Below are 26,105 nucleotides of genomic sequence, written 5' to 3'. Positions count from 1 at the left end.
AGAGGTCAGCTCTGCCTTTTTGTAACTTTGGTGTTTTTTGTTTTTTTTTTTAAATTTTGTGGTTACACTTCTGTGGTTTTTCCAGATGTCTCAAAACACTTGCCTACCTTTTCCTAACTACAAGCCTAACAAACACTGTCCAGGAGCTGACCTTTTAGCATTTACATATTTTCCCCAATATTATTATTATAGAACAATTATTATAAAATTTATTAATTAGTAGGTAACATTTTAGCAATTATTATATAGTTATTTTATTAATATGCTACCATATTATACAGCCTTTCTAAACTTCAAGCAAAACTTTTCTTCTCTTCCAAGATTTTTAGGCGCCCATCAGTTATTAGATCGCGTCCGCACATATCTTCCTGCCCTCAGCGGCAGGACCAGGAAAAGACTTAAACAGAGACACCCCCCCAAAAATTCACCGAAAAAGCGCAAACCCCACCCGAAATCCCTGCTCAGGACGCGTGACGTCACAGCGCCCCTCACGCCGGGCCCCGCCCCCGCGGCCCGCAGGGGGAGCCCCGCCCCCAGGCGCGCGCCGGGCAGGGGCCGTGTGAAGCGCACCTTTTGCACGAGTCCCGCTCGCCGCGGGCGGGGCCTGCGGGGGCGGGGCGGGAGGGGAAAGCCGGCGGCTTGAGCCAATGGGGATCCGTCGTTCCCCAGCGCGTCACGCGTGGCCCCGCCCACTCCCCCGTTTCAGGCGCGGGCGGACGGAACGGGGAGGCCGCGGCTCGCTGGGCGTTACTGGGCGGGGGCGGGGCCCCGCTGTCGCGAGGGCGCGAGGGCCAATGGCGAGCGGGGCCGGGCGCGGGGGCGGGAGGGCACGGCCGGGCGGGCGGGGCGCGTCGGCCAATGGGGCGCGGGCGGGGGCGTGGCCGAGGCGGCGCTCGGGTTCCGTGTGAAAAGAGTGAGGGGGCTCGGGTGCAAAGTTTGCTCGCCCGGCGCCTGCGGAGGGAGCGGCGGCGGCGGCGGCGCGGGGGGAGCGGAGCGGAGCGGCCGCCCGAGCGCTCGGGGCCCCGACCGCCCGCCGCGCTCCTCGCGCCCCCGCCGGGGTAGCCGCGATGTGCGGGGGGATGGCGGCGCACGGTCCGGGCGGGCCGCGGTGCTGGCAGAACCGGCGGGCGCGGCTGCTGTGCATGCTGGCGCTCACCTTCCTGTTCTTCGTGGTGGAGGTGGCGGTGAGCCGGGTCACGTCGTCGCTGGCCATGCTCTCCGACTCCTTCCACATGCTCTCCGACGTGATGGCCTTGGTCGTGGCGCTGGTGGCCGTGCGCTTCGCCCAGCGCACCCGCGCCACCAAGAAGAACACGTTCGGGTGGGTGCGGGCCGAGGTGATGGGCGCCCTCGTCAACGCCGTGTTCCTCACCGCCCTCTGCTTCACCATCCTGCTGGAGGCCATCGAGCGCTTCACGGAGCCCCACGAGATCCAGCAGCCGCTGGTGGTCATCGCCGTGGGGGTGGCGGGGCTCATCATCAACCTGCTGGGGCTCTGCCTCTTCAACCACCACGGCGTCGGGGGCCACGGGCACGCCCACGGCCACGGGCACTCGCACGGCGGCCGGCAGCAGCACCCCCGCTGCGGCCCCAAGCCCGAGCAGCCGCCCGGGGACGGCGAGGCTGCGCTGAACCGCGACGAGACCAGCACCTTGGTGGAGAACTCCAGCAGCTCCAACGGAGTCAGCCAGGAGAAGCTGGGTAAGCCCCGCTGCCCCATTCACGCGTAGAAAAGCGGGAGGGGTCCTTTCCCCGACTAGGGCGGTGGCCTCCTGGTCCCACTTGGTGCGGGCTCTGTCAGGACTCTGTGAGGACCATCTGTCCCCACTCCTGGGAAAGAGGCGAGAAACTTTCTTGGCAGCTCTTGGGGCACATGGCTGTTGCACCTCTTCCTCACGCCTTTCCTTCAGATGCCCTAAGCTGCATGTCTTGCAGACCGGTCAGAGTGTAAAAGAGTCTTAGGATAAAGCAGTTTGCCCTGGGAAAAAAGTTGGTTCTGCAAGGGAAGGCACATGACAAACGTTTCTTGCCTAGTGACACGAGCTGTCACAAGACGCTCTCCTAATGCCATCCGAACTGGCTACACATCAAATGGAGCGCGGCTCAGTGCCTCGGTCCCAGCGGCTGGATTGCTCCATTGGGTCGGTTATCAGCTACCTGGAAGCTACTCTCCATCTAAACCAAAGATACCGACGTGTATTCCACTGCAATAACGTTGTGCTTCTTCATAGCATCGGTATTAATAGGAAGAAGTATTGGAAATTGCCAGTCAGAACTGTGGAAGCTGGAATGTGGAGCATGCTGGTGTTAGGGCACATGTGTGGTGTCTTGGAATAATTTTTGTTTAGCTTTCTAAAGCATGTGCCTTCCCACTGACCTGCATACGTTTAAAATCTTCCCTTCCCAATTGTGGTTAAACAGTAGGGTAGGAATGGGTGGGAATTTCTAGGGTTACTTTTTTAGTGGATCCACAAGCCTGGATAGTTGATTTTGAAGCTGCTTGGACAAAGCCAAGTATTGCGTGCTAGCGGAGTGAAAGCTGTGTGTGATTGCCACTTCTCTGTTCCTAGGGCATCCTTGTCATCAGAAGGAACGGACTTCAGGCTTTGGAACCAATTTCTCTCCTTCAGCTTCAGGGTGACATCAGCAGACCACTGTTTTAGTTTAAAGGGAGCTTTAATTGATCGGAATGAACTTTGCTACAGTTTCAGGTTTTCTGTGATCAGAGGTTCCAATGCACATTTGAGAAACTCAGTTTCTGTTTTTCTGACTCCATGTTGGCTTTGGAAAGACAGGTTTTTCAAGAGGATAGGAAAGTTCCTCTGAATACACTACACCATCTTCTTGACCATGCAATAAGCTCTTAATGTTGGTTTAGTTCCAGCAAAGGTGGCCTAATAATTAGTTTCAGACAATGTAAAATTCCCTTAACCCTTAGTCTCATACATATCTTGGCTTGGGAATGATTTTTTAATGGTGAAAGTTGTGCTTTTAGCCAAGTTTTGGACTAGTTAGAGAAAAAAGTTATAGCATGGATTAAAATGCATATTATTGTGAGCTAACTTGTCTGGAATGTCTCATGGATGTGCTTCTGGCAATAACAAATAATTTGTTGTGGGTGTTTACGTGGTAATAGGACATAATTTTGGTCACAGTGAAACTTTGAAATAAGTTTGTATTTCCTTCATTGCCCTGTCATGATTATGTAATGGATGGAGCTACTCATAGTTTGCCTGTGAAAAAGTTGCAGGTAGAGGTGATTGGAGGCTTGGGAGAAGATATAAGATGTAGAGATGATGACAAAGGTGGTCCTGTGCCTTCACTGGAAATCACAGAGTGGAGTAGTCCTGGTTTCCTAAGGTGGAAGTGAAAAGTAGGCATAGCCTTAGGGGCTAGTCCTGCACAGGCATTTCTATGGATGCACTTTGTGCAAAATAATCAGGGTTTTGTTACATTTCAATTAACATATTTCAAATGGACATGTTTTAACCATTTGCCATTAAAAAAAAGGTTAGTTCCAAGTTAGTTCAAGAGCTTTCTGGAACTATGTTTGCTGTTACCCGCTCATATAGATACCTGTACTGACTTTTCAGATCTCCATTATTCCAAGTACTTGGTACAAAGTAGAGCATTCCTCTTTCCTTGCTCTTATTGTGGACCTTGAGGTCTGAACTCTGTAACCTGAGATATTTCCCTCTAATGTATTTACTTCTCTGGAAAGTTACAGGTCCCATGTTCCATAACTCCTAGGGGTACTGTGGAAAATGTAGCTGGAGCTTCAGGGCAGAAATGTACTGGATGAGGTAATGAGCTGGGGCTTGGAACTGAGCCTTGGTAGGAGCCCACTCCCTCTTCAGAGAGGAGAGGACTTGAGCACACTGCAATTGCAGAATCACAGCCACAAGGGCAGAACAGCAGAAGCTGCGCGTCTTGTTAATGTTTACAAAGCTCTAAACTCAATAACCTCAGGAGCAGTAAGAGCTCCTTGTTTCAGTTTGTTGGGCCAGGGGCCAGTGCCTGTTGCTTTTCTTTACCACTGGAAGTAGCCAAAGAAGAACTTCTGATGAAAAGCAGGAGGTTAATCATGTACAGTTCTCTCCAATTTGAACATTGGAAGATTGTTTTCTTTCAGAAAGGATTCTTCTTTGTAATGATGTGTGTGTTTATTCCCATGTAGCTGGTTAGCTGTGTTGGAGCGATAAATATTGCAGACAGTTGTGGCAAAGGAGAGCACTAAAATGTTAATTTATGTACAGTCCACGACATAGGACTTTGGACATCAGAAGCTGTATGTCACTCAACAGCTATATGTTACTTGCATAAAAAATATAATTTTGCTATTTATTAATTTATTCTGAAATATAAATAACAGTAGTTCATATCCTCACAGTTTCAATGATAATTTAGACAGTCCTATAGTCAATTCTGCTGGTAAATTCTGTGTTTCAGACCTAAAATTTCAGCTGATTGTATCTAATGGCCCTGCTAACTCCATGCACCATCTTGGAAGAACTTCCTTTTCCTTGAATGCAGAAGCCTCTTGAAAAGGCATTGGTAAACCTGAAAAGAAGCTACTACACAGCTGTATCACACAGCTTTTGAGCTTCTAGCTTCAAATTTTAATATGAAATAGCAATGCAGTCCTACAGTTAAAGATGGATTTTAGCAATGTGATCAGTCTATTGGTGTTTCAAAAGAAGGAGCAAATGTACTTAACTAAGCTACTTAAATCAGCTTTTTTACATACCCTCTGTAACTGCATTTTGTTTAGGAAAGAAGCAGTGAATAGGCAAATGGTTATACAGCTGGAAAGGTGAAAGTAGTTTTTCAGTACAGTAATTAAAATGCGGTCATCTTCATTCTGTGCCACTCTGTCTTTAATCTCCATGTAGAAACAGTTGCCTTCTAGATTATTTAGATCACTTATTGGGAAAACTGAGTTTTCCTCAGCCAGAGAAGATGTTGCTAAGTGTGTGGGTTGAGTTGCTTTTCAGTTTCATACTCAATGTGCCATGCTTGGAAATGATTTTATAAGGAATTACAGTACCATGTTGTATTATAGCTTGTGCCTAACTGTTTTATTGTTTTCTTGTCAGGTGATGTGAAAGATGACATGAGTGACGTACAAGTGAATGGGAATGCTGGCCATTATCCTCTGGATGAAGAGGAAGTTGAAGAAGACTCTAGTGCACAACTTAACATGCGTGGAGTTTTTCTGCATGTTTTTGGAGATGCCTTAGGTTCAGTAATTGTGGTAGTAAATGCCTTGCTCTTCTATGGCTTGTGGAATCCATGCCCTGAAGATGGGCCTTGCTATAATCCATGTGTCAATGATCATTGCATGGAAAATAATACTTTATTCCGAGCACTTGGCAGCACTAACCTGTCAGAGCAAGAGAGCATTACAGTGGCTGGTCCTTGCTGGTTGCTATATTTAGATCCTGTCCTCTGTTTGATTATGGTCTGTATACTCCTTTACACAACTTATCCGTTACTTAGGGAGTCAGCCCTCATCCTTCTACAGACTGTTCCCAAACAAATAGACGTCCATTCTTTGAACTCAAAGTTGCGTACCCTCGAAGGAGTCGAAGCAATCCATGAATTACACATTTGGCAGCTAGCAGGCAGCAGGATCATTGGCACTGCTCACATCAAGTGTCCTGACCCTTCCACGTACATGATGGTGGCCAAGCGCATCAAAGAGATCTTTCATGACGAAGGGATTCATGCGACTACCATTCAGCCCGAGTTTGCCAGCGTTGGCTCTGAGTCAGGGAGAGGGAAATGCGAGTTTCCTTGCAGGACTCAGTGTGCTTTGAAGCAGTGTTGCGGAGCAGGAGAAGATAGTACTGCAAAGAAGACAGAAAAATCGTCGTCACTTAGTATTTCTTGTTCAGAAGTTGTCATTGAATTTCCGAAAACGAGGAGGACTAAGTCAGAGGGCATCCCTTCAGTGAAGCTAGAGGCGAACACCGATCAAAATGAGCAGTTTGAGTCATCTTTGTAACCCCCTGAAGGGTGCTACCTGAGTTGTGGAGACTTTGTCAACAGCTGTGTTGCAAGAGGAAGAGACAGACGTTTGAGATGCAATTTTGCCAAATAGTGTAATTGCTGAAGTCCTTGTTCTTGTCATATTGCTAAATATAGAATGCTTGTTTTAAAGAATATAATGTCACTGTCATGATACAATGCGTTTGTGTTGACTTTGTTTGATTGAGACAGACAGAAAGTGCATCCATCTGTAACACTTCAAAAAACCAGTTTCAACATTTCAGCAGAGACACTTTTTGCTGTGCTTCAAATTAAGACACTTTTTTCCAGTGAAAAGGTTTTTGAGGGATAAGCATGTAGGAACTCAATTTGTGTTACAGATTTCTTGGACTTACTTTTTCCTTTAATATTTGATTTGTAGATACCTTAATATATTGTTTATTTAGAAGCCCTAAGAAAACCAAAGTTCATAGAACATTTTTAAAGATATAACTACTAAAAACTGGAAACCACTTTGCAGTTTCACATATTTTCTTAAAGCTATCTAATAATAATAAAAATTGTGAAGGCTTTTCTAGTGAATTTATCGCACAGCATATTTTAAAGACAACATCATGTGATTGTCAGAAATTGTCCCCTCTTCTTCTGGTAAGGTAGCTAGGTAATTGAAAACAACAGATGTGAAAGGGTTTTTTTCTGTCAGAATGGCAGTTCAAGCTACTGTATACTGCTCTGTGATCCAGACATGAGACTGGTTGATAAAGTAACACAGACTTCTATGTTTTATGGATTTTCTGCTGTTTTCTCTTACTTCCAAGTTGTGTCCAGTCATGAAAGTCTTTGAGGTTTAAGGAACCCTTAACTCAACAGTGCTATGAATAAATATTTAGCTGATGCTGAATTTACTAAGATAAAATAATTAGTTCAGTCAATAAGTGCTCTCTTGGGGAAGGTCTGCCAAGCACTGACAGTATAATTCCTGCTTTCAAGCACAGATAGCAGCTCCCCAAAAATATTGGTGCATTTTGCTTCTAGCTGAGTGTGTCTGTAAACACTCGCAGTGACTTCAGTTCTGGTCCCCCACCATGTCCTCAGGAGCCCTCCACTGACTTTTGAGGAAGTGGTGCAGGGATCACTGTATTTCACACTTCGAGATGCTTATGTATCATATAATTTCACTTACTCAGTATCTGAATCTATGGTTTAAAATCTTGACTCAGTTAATTGACAACTGGCTCTAAAGAAGCTGTTATGGTGTGCTGCCAACTTACACCTTAGGAAAGGAGAAACTGCTCTGTGGACTCTGTGAATTTGGCAGAGATGAGATGAGAGTTGAAAGATAGAACACACAAGAAATCTAATCTAAAACCCTGGCCCTTTTGATCCACTCTCATGTCATGTACGGGAACTAATGTCTTGTGATTAACGGATTGCTCCTGTGTGCAAAACTGGAAAACTACTCAGATCTTCCATTCTTTGCTCTATGACTCTGGACACGATAAACACTTTGCCTCAGTTTCCCTGTCTTCAAATGGGGATAATACCTACCTCACAGGGGTGTTGTGAGGCTTAACTATTGTGTGAAGAGCTCTGAGATCTGTTACTGGAAGGCACTGGAAAGAGGATAAGATACTAGATTACCTGGCATTTACTACTTCTACAAATGCATTGCAATACCTAGGCACAACCAGAGGGAACTGAGGATAGTTTTGGCCTTATGAAATTCTTTGATGCTGTGGTTTTCAGGTTTTTAACAGTATTTAAATAGAGATTTTTTTAAACGAATGTTTTGTTAGTGAAGGGAATGTAGCTTTGCCTCCAGATACAGAACACCTCCCTAATTTGCATTTCTAATTTGTGTCTTGCATCATAATTGCTCCTAAATAGTACAAAAAATAGTCCTGCTGCTCATCGGACCTGGATTGGCCAAGTCACGTCAGTGGTCTTACCCAAGCTCTCAACAGAGCATTGCAGTCAACTCTCGATTATCCAAGGGTGGATTACAGTGTTGTGCATTACCTGTGCAGTGTGCAGAGCCAGCACCAGCCCCCGCCTCACGCCACGCTCTGGCCAGGCGCTGTGTGCCAAAGCATGAGAAAGCTGGAGGTGCTGGCTCTGCTTCCAGGGAGCCCCATCTCAGGCTGCATTGCTGGGGTGCAGTACAGCACTGCCCGGGGGTTTTGCCTCTTGGCTGCTCAGATGCATCTGCAGGAAGCTGTGGGCTGTGGATGGGTGGGCTCGGCTTTGTGCTGGCTTGGGATGTTGGTGCTTCGCAGCCACCAGCATTGCTCACCTTTTTCTGTGTTTATGCTTGTTGTATAGTCTCATAAACTAACTTAAATGTGTTAATATAGTATTTATATATGTTTTTGTTTTTTCTGCATTATCTTAACTCTTTTTTCTGTTACCTGTATATGATCTAGAGTTGACTGTTAAATGAGATCTTGTATGAGACTACATTTGCTGAGTATGCTACCACTGCTACTATACTACAGAGTATTAACCAAGTAAATTTTGAAATGAACAAAGTACTATTTTTTTAAATGTGTATCCTTGCTTTCTATGGTAAACTTTCACTAATTATTTTCATCACTAGCTTAAAATTTGTCTCAGTTGTTAGTGTGAATTGTTGAGGTTCTGCCGTATATCACTAACGCACCACAGAACTACTGTTCTTTAGTTTATTTTTAAAAATACCAACAAATCTAACCATGGTAGCACTGAGAAGTCTGATTAACTTCTTTCCTGTTGCTCTTATAAAAAGAGGGCAACTGGTAAGTCATAACAGTTACCGTCATTGGTTAATAGTCTCAGTAAATGCATCTGAATAGAGGGAGTTGTAGTCACTAATTCCATTTTAAACTATTTTAAACTATTTAATCTCTCTTCTTTTTTTTTTTTTTGTGCCAGAAGTCATATTTTTCTATTTCTGTGTCCATTGCAGGCAATGGCTAACTAAAAAGACAAAAGGCTCTCCCCCCCGTTATTTTAAGTATCAGGACAGGATGCAGAGGTGACAGTGATGATGGTGATGATGATGGGGGCAGGAGGGGGAGTTGCGTGGCGTCCGTCACGTGCCCTGTTGCATGTGCAGCACCGGCTGGTGTTACCAGGGCCCTTTAGTCTCCTTAGCCCTTGATGATAAACTCCCTGAAAGCATAGAGTGAGGTCAACGTGGTGGCTGTGCAGCAGCAGGAACACGATTTCTCCGTTCTGGCTGTAGGAGACCCGATTGTAGCCCACTAGCTTGTGAAATAGCTTGGTTTTTTTTAACTTGGTCTGTCTGGGGTTATACAGACTTGATTTGTTCTGAAGATCACAGTTTAAGAATACTGAGAGCATTCAGAAGCACTGCACAGTCTCTCTTTATTTTATTTTTTTTCCACAAAGCATGAAACTAGTGAATCTCATGTGAGTGAACACTGCAGTGGTGGGGAGCTAATTGTATTGTGTATCACATTCCTGAATTTTTAAAATAAAAACAATTATGGAACACTGATTTTAAGGAAAAATAAGTTTGTATTTCAGTGTTTAGATTGTTTAGGCTTCTGATTAAATATGTCAGAGATGTACCAAACATCACCAGATGAAATATTTTACTACGTCTCATCCAGGAATATGCTATTTTTGAATCACTTCCTAGATTGTATCTGCACCTAAGGTGAGGTGCAGAACGAATTCAGACACTAAGTGGGCTAGCCACAGTACCATCAGTCTTCCTTTTTAGCAGAGTAAATTGTTTCTGTGGAACCCCTAAAAATTCTAGCTCCTTTGCTTTCACCACCCAGTGTGGGCTTTGTTAATGTCTGTAGTTGCCACATCGCAGTGTGCGGTATGGACATACACGGAGTTATGTAAGAGAACCAGCCCCAGCTTGTGACTCCCCAAAAGTCATGGCAAGGGCTCAGTCCTGAAAATTTCCCTATTCTTAAATAGTTTCATCAGGCTGACGAGTACTTACTTGCACAGCAGCTATTACTTGTGGGACTGAGTCCAAAGCTTCTGCCAGTGTAGCCTAGCTTTTAAAGAAAAAAAGTACCTAGATTGTATGGGTGTATTAAAATCAGGACTGCTATGGTGTTTCTAAATTTGCTGTAGAAATACTGTCAGTTTGATGTAATTCCAGAATTTATTCCTTTTCCCCATTCTCCAAAAAGAAAGGGAAAAAAGCCCACCGAGTGTCCTAAGACTTGTTAGCAAGTTTAGCTAAATGGACATTGTTAGCTTCTGAAATCGTGCCATCTGAATTTTTTAAACACTGCCTGGTGGAGTTTGGGGAGGAGGGATAAAGATTCTTGCCATTCTCCTTCCCCTGCCCCCTGCTTTGACTACACTTTCTAATCTCTTCAGCTATGGAGAGACCGGGAGGGATGGAGGGGGTGAATTTTGTAACTAGATGTTCCGAGTTCCACGTGGAGGGAATAGGGAAATACTGCTAACTATATTTAAAAGCATATAAATATGCTCTGACTATTTTAGCTCCATAGCATAGCATCAGTTACACCCTTTTTAGGTATGGATTTAAGTGGTTCAGGTCCACAGTATCTTTGGCTTTTCCTTTCTCTGCTAGGCAGAAAGAGGTGGATGCTCCATTTGCCTGAGCTATAGCCAGAGCTGACAATTTTCCAAATCAAATGTAGCTTTACTGATAACAGTCTGATTATTCCTTGTGACCTTTGCTTTGTGTGGTTAGCTGCCTGTGAGGTACAGCACCATGCTTTAGCAGGCTCACATTTATATTTTTTGCACTCACTGTGTTGTCTAACTAGTTGAAAAGCAAAACCACAAAGCTGAAAAATATCTTTCATCTGTATGTCTCCAAAAAGCACATGGGATTAATTTGGCTTCTTTTTGTTTTCATGTCCTGGATCCCGTTTCTGAACAATGTTAAAGTATAATTGGCATAGCTTGTTCATTGATGATACTTCTTTTTGCCTTCTTTTAAAATAAAGAATAATGTTCTTTTTTTCTTTTCTTTCTTTTGTTTTTTTTTGGGTTTTTTTTTTTTTGTTTTTAAGTATTAAAGTGCAGAGAAAATAAATGGAGCTCTTGACTATCAAATACATTTTAGTTGGGAATTCTTTCTCAGATCAGCTCCCAGAAAGGAATCTAACTAGTAGAAATACACATTCACTATCTCTATCACATTCACTAACATCAAAAAGAGATGAAAAGAGCACAAATAGAGGAGGTGGATGTTAGTAAATGGGTTTTAAAGTCTTGGCCTCCAACTGTCTGTGTTCCAGGTGCAATTAAAAGAATAGTTGCTCAGTTCTAGTATGGTGAAGAGTTAATTATGCAAATGGCATTTTTTAATATCAAATGAAAACAGCTTTTGAAAATAATAAAAAAATCATCTTGACCTGTTATTTGGCCATGGTTAAATATCTGACATAAGGGTCAATAAGGTAGGCTTCCTGGTAGGACTCTATACTGTTCTTTCAATATCTTTGGAAGAAATCTGCTTTAGAGCAGATGATGCTTTGGTGCTTTTCAATTTCATTTGTTTCAACTCAGAAAAACTACAGTTTGCACAGTTTTTTTGGGAGAAAAGGACTGGCTGTAGATGCCAGCACTAGTACTGAGGAGGGCAGGATAGTGACCAATACCTGCCTTGAGCTATTAATAAGCTTGCAGTGGTGAGTTCATTTTGGAGCCCTTCAGCAACTCCTTTTTCTGCTTCAAGAGGGAAAAGTGATTGCACGTTATTAGTTATATGTGCAAGAGGGTATGTTTGGTTGTGCTGTAAACACTGCATGTGAGCTTGAGTTTTGCCATTTTCCAAAGTTGCTTCTACCTCTCCATGAAATGATGTGATTTGAACTTACTATGCCCATCCTTTACGAGACATGCTGGTGTGGGAATTTTAAATTAGCAGGAAGGGAAGCTTCAGGTCTGTAGCTTACTTTTGCTGCACATGCCTTCCTCCATGTCATTCCTAGACCTCCTACTGCAGATAGTTGCCTGACCACAAGGACCACCAGATCCAGCTCCCAGAACAACTCCTTGCTGCTTTTCCATTGGAGGAGCTAGTTCCACAGGAGGGGGGTGGGATGGGAGGGTCTGACTCCAGGTAGACAAGCACTTTCAGCAGGCACCTTCTCAGGCTGATCTGTGCTAGCATCCCAAACCTGGCATGAAAGCCTTGCCACTGAGACTTTGGCAAGCATTTATATATATTTGTGGTTTGGTTTATCCTCTTTTTTTCTTTTTTTTTAAATTTTTGACAATCAACACAAACCTTAAAGTATCGCTGAGACCAAATGGCAACCCCCACCCCCCATCACCCAAGCCCTGTTTCTAGTTACAGCATTGGTCGGCTTCCCAGCATTTTCCTCCTGTACCAGCTCCTGCAGCTAAGAATAGCCCTGGTGATGCTGTGGAACAGGATGTGCAACCTGCTGGGCTTCCTGCATTTGTGCTTGTGTTGCTGGCCTGGGCTGAAGCCTGTCCTCATCTTCCCCTGGACTTGCTGGGTGAATCTGTTAGATTTAATTTCTTGGATTAGGTTTGCTGTGGGTTGGCCCACACGTGCTCCAGTTGCCTATATTCTGTGCTATAGGCAACTGCATTCTGCAGTATAGGCAAGACCTCAGCCGAGGGAGATATTCACTTGCTGCCAGTCTTCTGTGCTTCAGAGTGTGTCTGCTGAGTGTAAGTGGATGCTGCTGGCCTGCTGCAGACCTGGATTCAAGCTTCACTGCTTGGTTTGATGTTACCGTGTGATCCCTGTAGCTGAGGGTGCAGAGTACAGCACGGGGAGTCTGCAGGTAACTGGGTCATTGCTGCTCACCTGAGCTAGGTGCTCATACCCTAGTTCAGGAGTGAACAACACTCCCACAGATAAATGCTGCACATATTGCTATACCCTCAAGATTTTTTCACTAGGCAGCACTGACTGGAGACTCAGTCCAGTGTTTTATCCTCTGCTGCCATGGGCTCTCTCCCAGTCAGTTGCAGACAAGCATGTTTTTCCTTGAGAAAGGGATTATGTGAATTAACAAAATTCAGGTGATGATTTTCACTTGTATTTTTGTGGGCATGTGGGAAGGTTCTGACCCAAATGGATGGAGTTGATTCTGCATGCTTCCAGCTGAGTGTTAGAAAGGGTTGGGCTTAAGTACTAGGTAAAATCTAGGCTCAAGTAATTAATCCTAAATATCCATAGTGGCAGAGGTCTTAGGTTTCTGTGTCATCATAGTCTGAAGTGGTTTTCTCTTCACATTGCTGTTCATAAATAAAAAAGGAAAGAACTATGTTTAATTATCACAAGAATTATTACCCAGACCTGGTAGGTGTGTTTCCAGTTTGTTGAAAACCTCCCTGCATGCAGCAGCCGCACAGTAGAGACACTGACAAGTTAGTTGGCAAGTTATTGCTAAAAAGGAGGTGTTTGGTACATATGCTTGAGCTTGGAAGTGGAATGACACTTGGCACCATAATGTCCCAGTTATATTTTTCTGAAGGAGTAGGAAAACTGCAGAACTAAATATTGAGTCAAGCTGCGTGGGCAGAGCTCCTGTGTCAGAGCTGTGCTGACATCACAGCCGCAGCATGACATCACGGGCTGTATATGAAGAGCCCAGAGCATCACCCAAGCTCGATGTGCTATTGAAAACCTCAGAAACATTTACTGGAAACTTACTGGGGTTTTTATTCCTTTTCCCATTCCCTTAATGCTGAGAACTTTAGCCACACAGCTAAGGGGAGAGTGTGTAGCTCAACTGCCTTGCAACACTGTGTGCTGCTCTGAAAAAAAGGTGCCATTGAACCCAGAGTTTGAACTCTACTGTACTTGGTGTGCCCTTTTAAAAAGTATCTACAAAAACAAGGTGATGTCAAAACAATGTTTCTCTACTGAAAGCTGGGGAGATACTCAAGTCTACAACTTCTGCAGTAGCTTTTGTGATGCTGTTATTTGCTGCCCTCTGCCCAGAGAGTAACCAGAGTTACTATTACTGCATGTGCATGCAATAATTAATGTGGCGTGGTAAAACAGTAGGGCAGACACTGGAGTTCTTTAGATTTTTTCCTTAAAAATAGAAAATGTGATCTATGAGATTTTTGCCAAAACTTCTTTCATCTCTGATAGTATCAAAAAGGCAGGTCACTTCTCCCATAGTGGTCTCTCTGGTTAGTAGGAAGCAAATGAAATCATGGCATCAGCGGAGTGTGTGTGGGTTTTGATTTTGGAGTGGTTATATTTTCTCCCTCCTGCAGCTGTTTTAATGAGGGTAATGGTTTTATTTGGTTTTCCTCTATAGCTCTGCAGTGCTTAACAGCTTGTTACCGAGGGACCTACACCTGGAGTGCATGGAAATCCAAGTTAGTGAAAGACATGGAAAAACATGTTTAAACAGATCACAGCTGAAGCTGAGACCTTAATCTTTCTGAGACAGAAGGTAGCCAGCACAGGCTCAGCTGTGCCATCAGGAAAGGTTAGTGTGAAGTACCAAGCTTAGCTCACTGCTAGAGAAATGGTGCAGAAAATCAGGTAACAGCAGTTTAGTTTCACACCCCAGCATAAGAGGAATAGCCTCTCTCAGCAAGAGACTGCAGCTTGGCAAAAATAATGTCTTTGCATGGGGGTTTGTTGCTGGCAGTGGCTAAAACCCTGAAAGTGCAGTATTTATCCAAATGACTTAAGGTAAAGTCAGATATGGAGGGCTCTTACGCAACGTGAGAGTTCCCCTTTCGAAACAGTGGTTGGGAGAGAAAAAGTCATTGGTCTGGGCTAGGACAAAAATTAAACAAGATAAACAAGGATGGACTGCTGCCATCTTCCCCTTTATCTCTAAACCTTAACCTTAAACTGCAAATTTGAGGTTAATTCAGTGCAGTGTGTCTGCAACTGCTGAAACCAGCTATGTTTTGATAGATCTGACTTATTTTGATGATGATGAAGGTTTTAAAGTTCCTCTAGGTAACAGAAATATTTCTATGCTTTTAAAGTTCAAATGCAAGTATTTTTTAATATTACTAAGAATATTTTAAAATTAAATAATTAATTCTCCTGATAAAACATTTAATTATTTACTTATTCTGTGTCCTTGTTTCTAATCCACAGGACATAGAAATGAGATTTATTTTCAAAAACCTGTCCAATTTTTGCTAACATATTATTTTTCTTTAATATCAGCTAAAAAGAGGGGAAGTGTCAGTTCATAAAAAGTGGAGCTAACCACACAATTTTGGTAGCAGGTCACTTTCCACTAACAAGTACTTCAGCACTCTACAGAACTCTGAGTAGCTGTAGAAGGTATTGCAGAAACAGGGATCGCAGCAATAAATTAGGTTAGAAAAATATTTGCTTGAACTTCACGAAGAAGAAGCTGCTTTAGTGAAACATAAGAAAATGTATCTGTTCCTGAGTTGCATTTTGGCCTGCATTATACATAGCATTCTGAAAAACTAATCCTTCAAGATGCTGGTGATGTGATGGTGACTCTATTCCATAAATACAGATTAGATCCTGTCCTATGCACTGATTTATCCAGCCAGTTAAAGTGTGGCAGGGGAGTAGTGAAGAGCATGATAGATGCAATTCTGGACTGTGCATCATTCAGCTACTCCTTCCAGTACATCTGATCCTTCTTTTAAATAATGTGAGAGTTTGTTGGGGGTTTTACCCAAATATGGTCATCCTACTTTTCAAACAACTTGGTTCTGACAGGAACTTTGTTCTGACAGATTCTTTTTGAAGGGAGGTGTCTTAACTCAATTGGCTTCAGGGTATCTTCCTGTGATAATGCCTTCGGGAGCCACATGCTGGCTGGCTGAGCCAGTGACACTGTGTTTTCCTGTGCTCAGTAGGAGTGCAAGACTCTGAACCAAGTCGGGCTGGATGGAGACCTGGAAATGTGGAAGAATGTGTTGAAGATAAAGCTAGATTAATTCTCAACACTTTAAGCCTTTATTAAGAAAAGCTGGGCTCTTTGATTTTGATAGGATTTTTTTTGTTTTGTTTGGTTTGGCTTTGGTTTTGTTTTTTTTTTTTACTTTCTGTGTCTGTGACTAAGCCCCAACAAAGCTACTCATAGGTAGAGGAGGAAAACTTAATATTCATTGAAACTTCACTGAGGTGCTTTTTGGCAAGTCTGAGCTGTTTACTAAGTAAATCAAATAGGATGGTAATGATTGTTACTGGACCCCTTAGAGCATGTTTTCCATCTCACTTTTCATCTCTGATAAGTAGATTATGAATATTATAGCCTGTCTTCTATTGGGAACTCTGACAGGTGAAAAGTGCTCTCTGTTCATAACACATGCAGGGCTCTGACCTCAGGCATGCTTTTCATCCCTCAAACTCTGCTAAAAAGTGCTTAAAGAAATACAAAGTACTCACTGAGACTCAAAAATGTGACCACGGTAGAAGCTGTGGCTCTCTGAGGGATCTAATTTACCTCCATATGGATTTCAGTTTCCCCCAAAAGCTAAAATTTCAGTTTAAGGATAGCCTCAGAAATAGAGATCAGGGATGGCTTGTAGAAATCTCAAGAAGCATTGAGCAGGACTACAGCTGTTCTAAGGAAAGAAGCCATCCTCTCTTGGATTGGACCGCAAACTGACCCAACCTGAAGGATGGAAAAACAGCAGTCTTCCTCAGAGAGGCCTGGATTGCTCCTGGCTGATCCTGGCTGTGCTGCACCAATTTTAGGACCTCAGCACAAGGAAGAAGTGAGGGCATGACTGCCATGAGCTAGGATGTGCAGGCCAGGTAATCTGTGCTCTGAGCAGCTCCCAACACAGGACACCCATCTACCAACAAAGGCAAGCACAGCACTGCCCAGCCCTCAACACTGGAAACTTCCCCTATGTCTATAGTAAAGGCCTCCACATCCAGAGCATGTGTGGCATAGGTGTAAAGGGAACGATGGGCTGGTGGAAAGGGCACCACCAGTGGTGGAACAACCCTGATACTGGGCTGCCACTCCAGTTGTTCTGGGATTAACGCTGTTGCTGAGTTTAGAACCGATGAATGAAACTCAATATATGCAGAAATAACTGCTTAGACCTGGTTATTTCTTGTTTCCTTGTGCATGTGGCTTTTCTAGGCTGTCTGTTTTTTCCACAGGAACTTCCAAGCCTTGCTTGGGAAGGGGTTGTCACCTCCTAGTACAGCACTAATCACAGAGGTAGGTATCCTCCAGGCAGGGCTGCTGGATGCTTTTTAATCTGGCAATCAGGAAAAACACCCATCATGAGAGAGTTTGCAGTGCTTCACTAAATAATTAATAGGTACTAAAGTCTCCAGGACTTCAGAATCACATGGAGCCTGACTTTTCATGCAATGCTGTATAGTGTTTAGGTAAAAGGTAAAACCATACCTACTCTAAAACAAATCTATACTATAACATGGAGGCAGAAAGACAGAATTAGTAGTACTGCTTCCTCCTTTAAAAGGAGTCAAGCTGAGACAGAGAGTTTATAAATGTTTTCTTTTTAGTTTTTTTCCTTTCACGTGACTTCTTGTTAGAAGGCTGGAAACAGACTTCTATTAACTTTTGGTTATTAAAAACCAAAAAGCAGTCTTAGAAAGAAATCGGGGTCTGACAACCCAGCAGGGTAATGGGAAACTTAATAAATATCCTGTTGTTATAACATCTGTCATTTTAGCATTAACAAGCTCATGACTTTAGCTGTTGTATGATCACAGCTCCACTCTGCAGATTAAGGGGAAGGCTGCTAGACCTCTAAAGTAAAAGATTTCTGCCCAGCAGGGTGCTTTAACCTCTTGTATCCTGAAGCAATTTAGCTAAAGCAGCTTGAAAGTGATACAGAGATAGACTCCACTGCAGGTCAATTAGGAGGGAAGCAGCTGGACTCAAGGGTTTTCCTAATTTTGTTCTCTTTGATGTCCAGAAGAACCAGGGGAACAAAAACAAAAAAGAAACCCCCAAAAACCAAACAACCAAGCCCAAAAGAATGTGGTGGGGTCATACATAGTCATACATAGTATGACCATTAATTTGGTCATACTTTGATTTTCTTAAAAGTTGCAGAGAGGAGATTTAAGAGACTGTCTTATTAAATGAATAAATATCACTGCAGCAAAGCTATGGTAGCTGCCCATTGCTTATAAGACAGTAGATATATGTCAACCACAAACACAGAGTGGTATTTTGGTTCATTTAAAACAGGCCTATGTAAGAACCAGAGCAACTGCACAAATACTGAACTCTATACAGCGTCTCTCACCACCTGTTTCTGAGATTTCTTTAGCCTGTTGACTCATGTTTTTCTTTTCTGGAAGCTAAAGAAAATGCCTGCCATGCTGAAAATGCTCCTGGTTTGGTTTTAATCTCAGACGAAGTGCATCCAGAACAGTTCCATGGTGATAATGTTTCTGACTTCTTTATTTTTTGCTTTTATGTGTCAGGTGGTGAAATGAGAGCCCTCCACAATCTGCATGCAGCCAGTGCTTCCCTGGTACACAGCTTCTCACGCAGGCAGAAGCAGAAGGGCTGAAAGAAAGAAGTTGTCTTGCTGCTCATGAGGAGTCTGTAGTGTGTTGGTTGTGAGCAAGAGCTGTGGAGTTCAGTGGAGAGTAAATCCATCTTGCCCCAGATGGCTCAGCTGTCCTCCCTCACTGTTCTCTCTCAGGGCAAGGAAGCACCACATCCAAGTCACAGCCACTTCCAGGACTGCTTGCAGCCTACAGAAGTATCACAAAACTATCGTGGACCTCATTGTCTCACAGGACATAAGGATAACCAACCACATTCTCACACTGCTCAAATGCTTCTAAAAAGTCCAGAGGCATCAGTAGCACTCCCAAGTGCCCCCAAGCTCCTGTGTACTTTAGACAAGTGAGCTTGCATAGAATTTAGGATCCTTAAAGCAGGTTTGTTTGCTTTAGACTGAGATTGTCTTGTAAATACTACTATTCCATTTGGGGGAAAACCCTGATGTCTACAGCAGAGATGCTGTGTCATGTGGCGTGATTAGGAAGCCCAGACATGATCTGGGGCACTGGGGCACCCAGAGCCCTTGCTCAGGTCTTTCGTAAGCAGATGGTTTACCTTGCGTACTTTCAATTTCTATTCCTTTTAGTGATGCTAAGGCAAGAAGAGAAATCCGTACCCTCCCCCCAAATTTTGAAAATACCAGCACAAACATTTCAGTAGCTGGTGGTGGTTTCACTGCAGAGACAGACTTGAGGGATGATGACATTTTGTTTTGTAAAACGCCTTAACTTCCTAAAATAGTTATTTAAAAAAACCTGACTCCAAACCACTTTCTGTTTTGAAATACGTTTGTAAGTGAAATTACATGTTCAAGTTCTCTCAGTGTTTTTAGCAGAACAAAACATTTGGACCCCAGTAGTTTTTGCTAAAGGCTTTCAGAGCTGCTAACATCTAGAAAGTCTGTTTTTGCATGGGGCTAATTAGAGCCCGTAAAAGAATAAGAGAAATTAAACCCAACAATGCAGTTCAACTGCGGTGCTAAGATCTCGCAATTAAACCGTGCTGTTGGATTATGTGTATTAGCACATGAATTACTCTTTAAGTGATAAATGCTGAAGCAAATAATTATCTAAAGCTTTGGGGAAGGAATAATCAATAAGGTTAGGCTGAGAAAAGAGAAAAGACAGTACTTAAAAAAAAAAAAAGAAAAGAAATAGTAGGATGGCTTGATGAGAACACAATAAATTGTTCCCTGTGAATGAACTGACAGGTTAGTCCACGTTTCTTCTTTTTGAAATATGGGTGGCACCTTGTGTTACTTTTTTCCCTTTAAAACCAGGCAAAAAATTAGAATAATGAAAATCTTGAGGAACGCCTACCCCATCTCCAGAGGCGGGTGGCAAAGACCCACGGAGGCGCTAATTTACCTCCTTCTCACTCCAGCACAGAGGCGGCTGGGCAGGGCAGAGGGGAGCGTGTCAGGGAGCGTGGCTGTGCCGGGATCCTGCTCTCCCCTGGGTGCCAGCACAACCTTGTTGACATTTCAGTCTCTCTGTCGGTGCCTGCGTCTGTAGGAGCGGCTGCCTCTGAGGGGGCTGCAGCACTGCGATCCGCATTCTTGGCCTCAGTCTTTGTGCGAGGCCATAGTCACCTTGCACGGCTGCAATCCTCTGTGCTGGGATGGCCACGGACGGGTGCCAGGGGACAGATGACAGAGGCCAGGCTGCCGGTGCAGGGGGCCAGCCCCGCACTTATCTCACCACCCCGCCTCTCGCCGGGCCCTGAGGCAGCGCGGGCACCTCCGCCCTGGGGCTGGGGCTGGAGCAGGCCCTGGCCAGCGGCGGCTCGCCGGCCCTCACGGAAATTCCCTGAGCCCTCCACCGCTGCGCACTCGCCCGGGAGGTTTTACCCAGCCCCCAGGCCAGTGCCCGCAGGATCAGCCCCACTTTCTCCCATGTCCCTGTCTGGAGCTGCCTCACAGCTGCCCCAGAGGGCGGCGGTGCCGCCGGTGCCGCTGTGCCGGAGCAGAAGGCACCGAGGAAGCCAGCGCGAAGGGGTTTTGTGGCAAATGGAGCGACGGCGAGGCTTGCCACAGGGCCACTGCAGCACCCCAGAGGGGAGAGCCATTGCCCTCAGGCTATTAAAATGCAATTTGCTGAAAGGAAACCGCCCCGGCCGCATGCACCCAAGCAGCGCTGGGATCGCCGCCACCACAAGAAAGCCGGCAGCCCGCATTAGCAGGGAAATCCATCTTTTACAAGAGCCACAATGGACCATTAGCTTTTAACCAGGTTTTAGGGGTGGGGAACAGCCTTCCTGTTGGGCAAACCCTGAGAAGGAAGTAACTGGCTCCAAACATCCAGGGGCGGCGGGGAGCTGGGAGCCGAGCGGGCTCTGAACCGCGCAGCTGGAGCTCGCTGGTACAATGCCGGCAGCCCCCGCGCGTGGATGGGCCGGTGGCGGAGCCGCAGGGAGCTGCCCTTATTTATTTGTTCCTACGGCACAGGCAGAGACAAGGGCCCTGTTTTATGTTCCCCTGCAGGAAAGTGATAAAGTGCCCGGGAGCTGCTGGAATCCATTCTCCAATAAATTCAAAGGGAAAGGCCATTTTTTGTGCCCTGGAAGCTTGTGAGGGCTGAGGGATGCTGGAAGGCAGTAAAAACTGAGGCAGCGCATCGCACACTAGTGTGGAAGGAAGCCACCAGAGCAATTTTTCTGTTTTGTTTTGTTGCTTGTCCTTTTTTCCCCCTCAATGATTTTTACTCTGCCTGTGGCTAAGCAATCAATATCTCTTTGCCGACAATAAATATTCCAGGCTTTTAAATGATGATGTATTCCAGGGTGAAACAAATTAGGTGCGTTATTGCTGCCCTCTTGTACTCAAACTAATTCTTTGGGTCCAAATGGAAATTCAGAGAGAGATTCCTGAACCAGGCTCGCTGGTGGCAGCAGATCTGAACAGGTCTGGCTTCAGCTGTCAGCTCTGTTGCTGATCTCTCTTCTTTCACTGAGATGAGCAGAAATTCAGGAGAGCTGTGTGAGTAGCTCCGCAGGCTGAATCCATCAGGCAGATGCATGCAGCTGAGCATGAGCCTGCCTGGAGCACTGCAGCGCCCTTGTTTCCCTCAGCAGGAGGCTGCAGAGCTGGATTGGTGTGTCAAGCACAGCCCAGGCTGAACAGCACCGGCCCAAATGCTGATCCTGGGATGTCACACCAGCAGGGACTTCAGCTCTGACCTCGTAGTGCAGTGGCTGGTCAAGGAGTGTTTCCCAAGGAAAGCAATCCTTCCCATTTGATACCCACACAGGGAGCCAGGTGGAAATCTGTTTGGAGCCCTGAAAAGTCTGCAAGGCTGTGACAGCAACCAGTCCTGCTCCCATGTGTCCGAGGGAGAGCAAATCAACTTAATTAGGCACCAAGGAAGCAATCTGATTTGCTTCTGAAGTAGAGTTGGATGATTTGTGCAAATAAATTGTTACAGAACATGTTATTCTCTTTGGTTTCCTATACTGTTTTGCTGAGGTGGTGGGGGGACTGTCTAGGGACTGTCCAGCCACTTCTGCTGTGTTTCTCCCATGGCATCAGTGCTGCTTGAACCCTCTAGCAGAGAAACTTTATAGGACAGTTCAGGAAACATCTAACTCCACTCCCCACCTACTACTACAAGAACTCTTGGTCTGAAGGATTGACTGTGGAAGGTGGAGGGCAAAGACACTGGGCATTTTTGCTAGGAGACAATATTGCATAATAAAACACAGCCAGCCAGAGCCGGTGGACGCCTCATGTCAGTGACCATCAGCCCCACTCCCTTATCTCCCAGAACTGGCATCCCCAGGGACTAACTCCCTGTTTATTAGGGGGATGGGGATCCATGTAAAATGATTTCTCTCTTCTCTCCTTTTTTCTTCAGGGGGAGGCTGCTGCTGTTTTAATAGTGGCAATAGTTCTCGTGCATTAATCCTCATCAGCTTGTATGTGCATACAGGCAAAGCATGATGGGCTTGACATTTGCCATCAAGAAAATGAAATCCTCCCAGTTTTAGGTCACCCTGCCCTGGTTTTCTACCAAATCTTTTCAAATCAACAGCCATTTCATCTCCATAAGCTAATAATAACCCTTGCAAAGCCTGTGAATCAGCAAAAGGCACTCCACAGCTGCAACTGTCAGCAAAACAGGAGCTAACACTGTGGAGGGGTGGATATTGAAGAAGTTTGATCCCTGGCCTGTGGTAAGTCTTAGGCAGCATTTGCTGAGCCAGACCCATGTCAGGGCTCTCCCTCTGTCACCTCCACCATGCTTGTGGTTGTCATTTGTGAGAGGAGTGAGCAGCATAAGACCAGGCTGCACAAATAACTACCAAAGTCTTTACTTATCCTTTCTCTCTAAGGAGAGTCCTCTGGATGCCAGAAGAAGCCAGATAAATGCTTTGTGTCTTCTACTACAACAGGATCCAGATCTGAAAAAAATCTGCATTGGTGTCTGGCGGGAATATCTGGAGCATTGCTGCTTGGCCTGCTGCTTCTCATTGAAATGAGCAGGAATTTTGTCACTTGCTTCTCTGGCCCAAGTCTGCTCCTGTGGCTGGCTAAGGAAAAGCAGGTTCTGCTGCAAGGGTATTTGCAATGGGAGTTGCCAGGTAGTGGGCAGGCTGCCTGAGTCCCCTTGTAGTCCTGATATTCTTTTTTTTCCCTTTGTGTTTTGCCCAAGGGAACCTGCAGGTTTGCTGCTGATCAGCAGGCAGTGCATGCAGCTGGAGGCCCAGAACTGAGGATGAACTGGAGAGATAAGCTATCTGTGAGCACAAATGACTGTCTAGCCCTGTACACCTTGGAGGAAAAAGAAGAATTTCTGAAAAAGACAACCCGCCAAGAGAGGGGCTGGACAGTGCATGCCTTGTTTCTCACTCTTTTTCCATCAGCACCCACTGCCAAGTCCTTTTGGAAGCAGGCTACAGAAGGGAAGACCTATCAGACCCAGGATGGCAGCCCCTAGTGACAAAACTACAGCGATTTAAGAGCTTATGAACATGGGATGTTTCAGACACTGTGCAAATAGAAGAAAGATCCTGCCTAGCAGCTAATCCCTGAGACCTTTTAATGACCACGGCTCTTCTTGTGGTTTTCTTCTTGTGACTCCTGGGTCTGGGTACCCTGACATTCCTCTACGTGGCATGAGATTTGAAGAACATTCTCCACAAGCCAGTGAAGAAACAGTGGTTTGGACAATTTTTCAATCCTCCAGCATAATTTGGAGCATAACTCTCATGGGCTGTAGTGAAACTCCCAGGCAGGCGAGGTGGCTGAGCCAGCAGAGGTGTTGCAAGGTGCAAGAGTGCCACTGCTGCAGCAAATGCTGTGAGCAGATGGTGACTCAGGTCTCTGCTGTATTTCCTAATGAAAGTCTGAAGGATCTGGAGTCTTTGTTAATCACTACAGCTCAGCTCTCCACTGTTAGTATCTTCCCATGGTTTTGTGTATCTTGGCATGGTTAGATAACCAAACAATTTTTTGAGTGCTCAGATGAGAAAAAACAATGGTAGCAGACCCCCAGGAGGCAGCACCATGGGCTGGGTTAAAACTCCAGAGCTGTTCTTTGTTAGGCTTGTGGCAAAAAACTCAGGACCACTGCACCATCACCGTGCTCCCTATTTCAGGATGAGCCTGACATGGATGAAAAATAAGAGCTGGAATGGCTGAGCAAAGAGGTCTGCAGCTGAGGAGAGTTTGTTTCCACCACGCTCTGTGGAATTTCTGTGAGTCCAGCAGCTCCCAGGATGCATTAATAAACATGCTAATTTAGTGTACCACACTCAGCCCCTCCCTGACAGCCTGTATGGAATGAGCCACATCTACTGCAGCCAAGGGGAGCCGCATCCTCTTGATTGCTACATTGCTGCTTTGGTGGTACCTTTTGTGTCTGAGAGGTTTAGAAGCACCTGAGCACCCAGAATTTAACACTATGACCCCACTATATGTGCTCCTCTGTGAGCTCAGTCTCGATGGCTCCCTCTTTGGCCTGGGACATTTTAGGTCAGGTATGTTGCTCTGCCAACAGCCTCCTGTGCACCTGCCTCAAGGTCTAACTTGCTGCACTGCCTACTGCTTTTATTTGCACAAGTTTTCAGAAGTGTCAGAGTGGCCAGACCTGATGGATTACCTGCCTGAAGTAGGTGGATGATCAGCTGAAGTGTTTGCTTGAGCATATAGATTCCTACTTGTGTTGTGATATTTTAATTGCTGAGTTCAACCTGCAAACTGAATTGGTGAACTCTCTTTGGTATTCTGTGTTCCTAAAGTGAAACCCCTTTGTCTGTACACGTCCCTCTTTCCTATATGAAGGAAAATAGGATTTTATGTTTGAGTAAATAGAACATAAAGTGCTATCCAGAAGGTCAATTTAATGTGAGATTGCTTTATGCTGATTGGCAAGAATACACTTCTGTTTGTTATGCTTAGGTTTTGATGATATTCTCTTACTGTGAGAAATGAGCACTGCCAAGAAGAGATGCAGACATGGCTTAGCTATGAAGGGGAAGTACAAAAGGCTGACAGTGCAGGAAAAATACACTGCAAAAAAAGTCACACAGGGGACTGATCCTCTTTAGCTGTGTGACTGCTGGGGCACCCAAAGACTTGTGGTTTCCTGGAAAGGCACCCACACAGATTTCATTTCCCTGCAGTGCATGCTCATGACCCCATGGTATTTCTGGCAAGTGCCCATCATGTGCCTGCCAGCAGCTGCGCGTGTGAAGCACAACGATCAGATGTGCTACTGGTTGGGGGAGCCTGAAGTTTTCCTGAGGCAGAAGCCTGAAGATATTGAGGTAATGGTCAGGAAGCATCATCCCAGAAAACCATCTTAAACAGGGCTGGACACAGAGCTGGCATTTCTCTCCTCTCCCAAAGTCTCCAGATGCAATTGCAGGTGCTGATGGAGTAGCCAGCATTGCCTGGCACATGACTCAGAGGGGGAATGGGAAGGGGATGTAGTGCTGCTACCGTGGAGCTAATGGCAGCAGAGCAGGTATCTCCTCTCCTCCTGCTGCTGCCAGAGAGGCGGGTAATTACCATATCCATTTTAGAAATGAAGAAACTAACGCAGAGTGCATGGGCGGAAGGGGAGAGTTTTAGGAATATGTGGGTGTCTGAGATGCAAATGCTTTGGGAAACACCACGTTGCGCCTGATTTGCATTTGTAGGCAGCTAAATCCTTGTACTGATCTGACCCAGAGGGCTGTGTGAGGGTGCAGCGAACAGGGTGAGCTCCCCACGCTTCCTTGCTGGGGATCCCTCAATCCTTGTGGTGCCTGGGCCAGTCTTTCCCTTCTTTGGATCTGCTCCAAGGGTACGTGTTCCTGGGTTCCCTCAAATGGCAGCAGTGATGGGATGGCTTGGGATGGGATGATGTTTCCCTCTTCACTCTGCAAGGGCAGCCCACACTGGCAGCCCTTTTGATTCTCCCAGCTGCTCCTCCATGCTAACTTTTCTCTTTCAAGTAGAAGTCTATTTCAAAACTCAGTGGATTTATTTTGCTTCAGGACCTACTGATTTTGCCTGCTTGGATATTGCCCCTACCCAGGCTGAATGCTGCCAGGTGCTGTTGATGTTCCTGGGCAGGAGGCAGAGGTGATGCCTGCTGCTTGCCCCTCCCAGTCCCTGCAGGACTTTGGACACTCCTTTTTATGATGATGATGTAAGTGTTGAAA

General features: G+C 45.2%; 1 protein-coding gene across 1 annotated transcript; it reads left to right on the top strand.

Moving 5' to 3' along the window:
* The first annotated feature begins 912 nt into the window (after positions 1-912).
* Positions 913-11,145, top strand: SLC30A1 (solute carrier family 30 member 1). Its single transcript, XM_084203610.1, has 2 exons — positions 913-1,701; positions 5,097-11,145. Exons 1-2 carry the CDS (start codon positions 1,068-1,070, stop codon positions 6,005-6,007), a joined length of 1,545 nt encoding a protein of 514 aa, XP_084059736.1. The 5' UTR covers positions 913-1,067; the 3' UTR covers positions 6,008-11,145.
* Positions 11,146-26,105: the final 14,960 nt, after the last annotated feature.

Source organism: Fringilla coelebs (assembly GCF_963513975.1).
Source record: "Fringilla coelebs genome assembly, chromosome: 3".
Taxonomy (NCBI): Eukaryota; Metazoa; Chordata; class Aves; order Passeriformes; family Fringillidae; genus Fringilla; species Fringilla coelebs.
The sequence above is the reverse complement of the archived record's forward strand: the minus strand, read 5'-3'. Positions and strand labels throughout refer to the sequence as shown.

Bases quoted from the DNA above. Each gene is read 5' to 3' on its own strand.
- SLC30A1 (XM_084203610.1), top strand. From the start codon at position 1,068: ATGTGCGGGGGGATGGCGGCGCACGGTCCGGGCGGGCCGCGGTGCTGG. The intron at 1,702-5,096 runs GTAAGCCCCGCT...TTTTCTTGTCAG, and splicing joins AGTCAGCCAGGAGAAGCTGG to GTGATGTGAAAGATGACATG.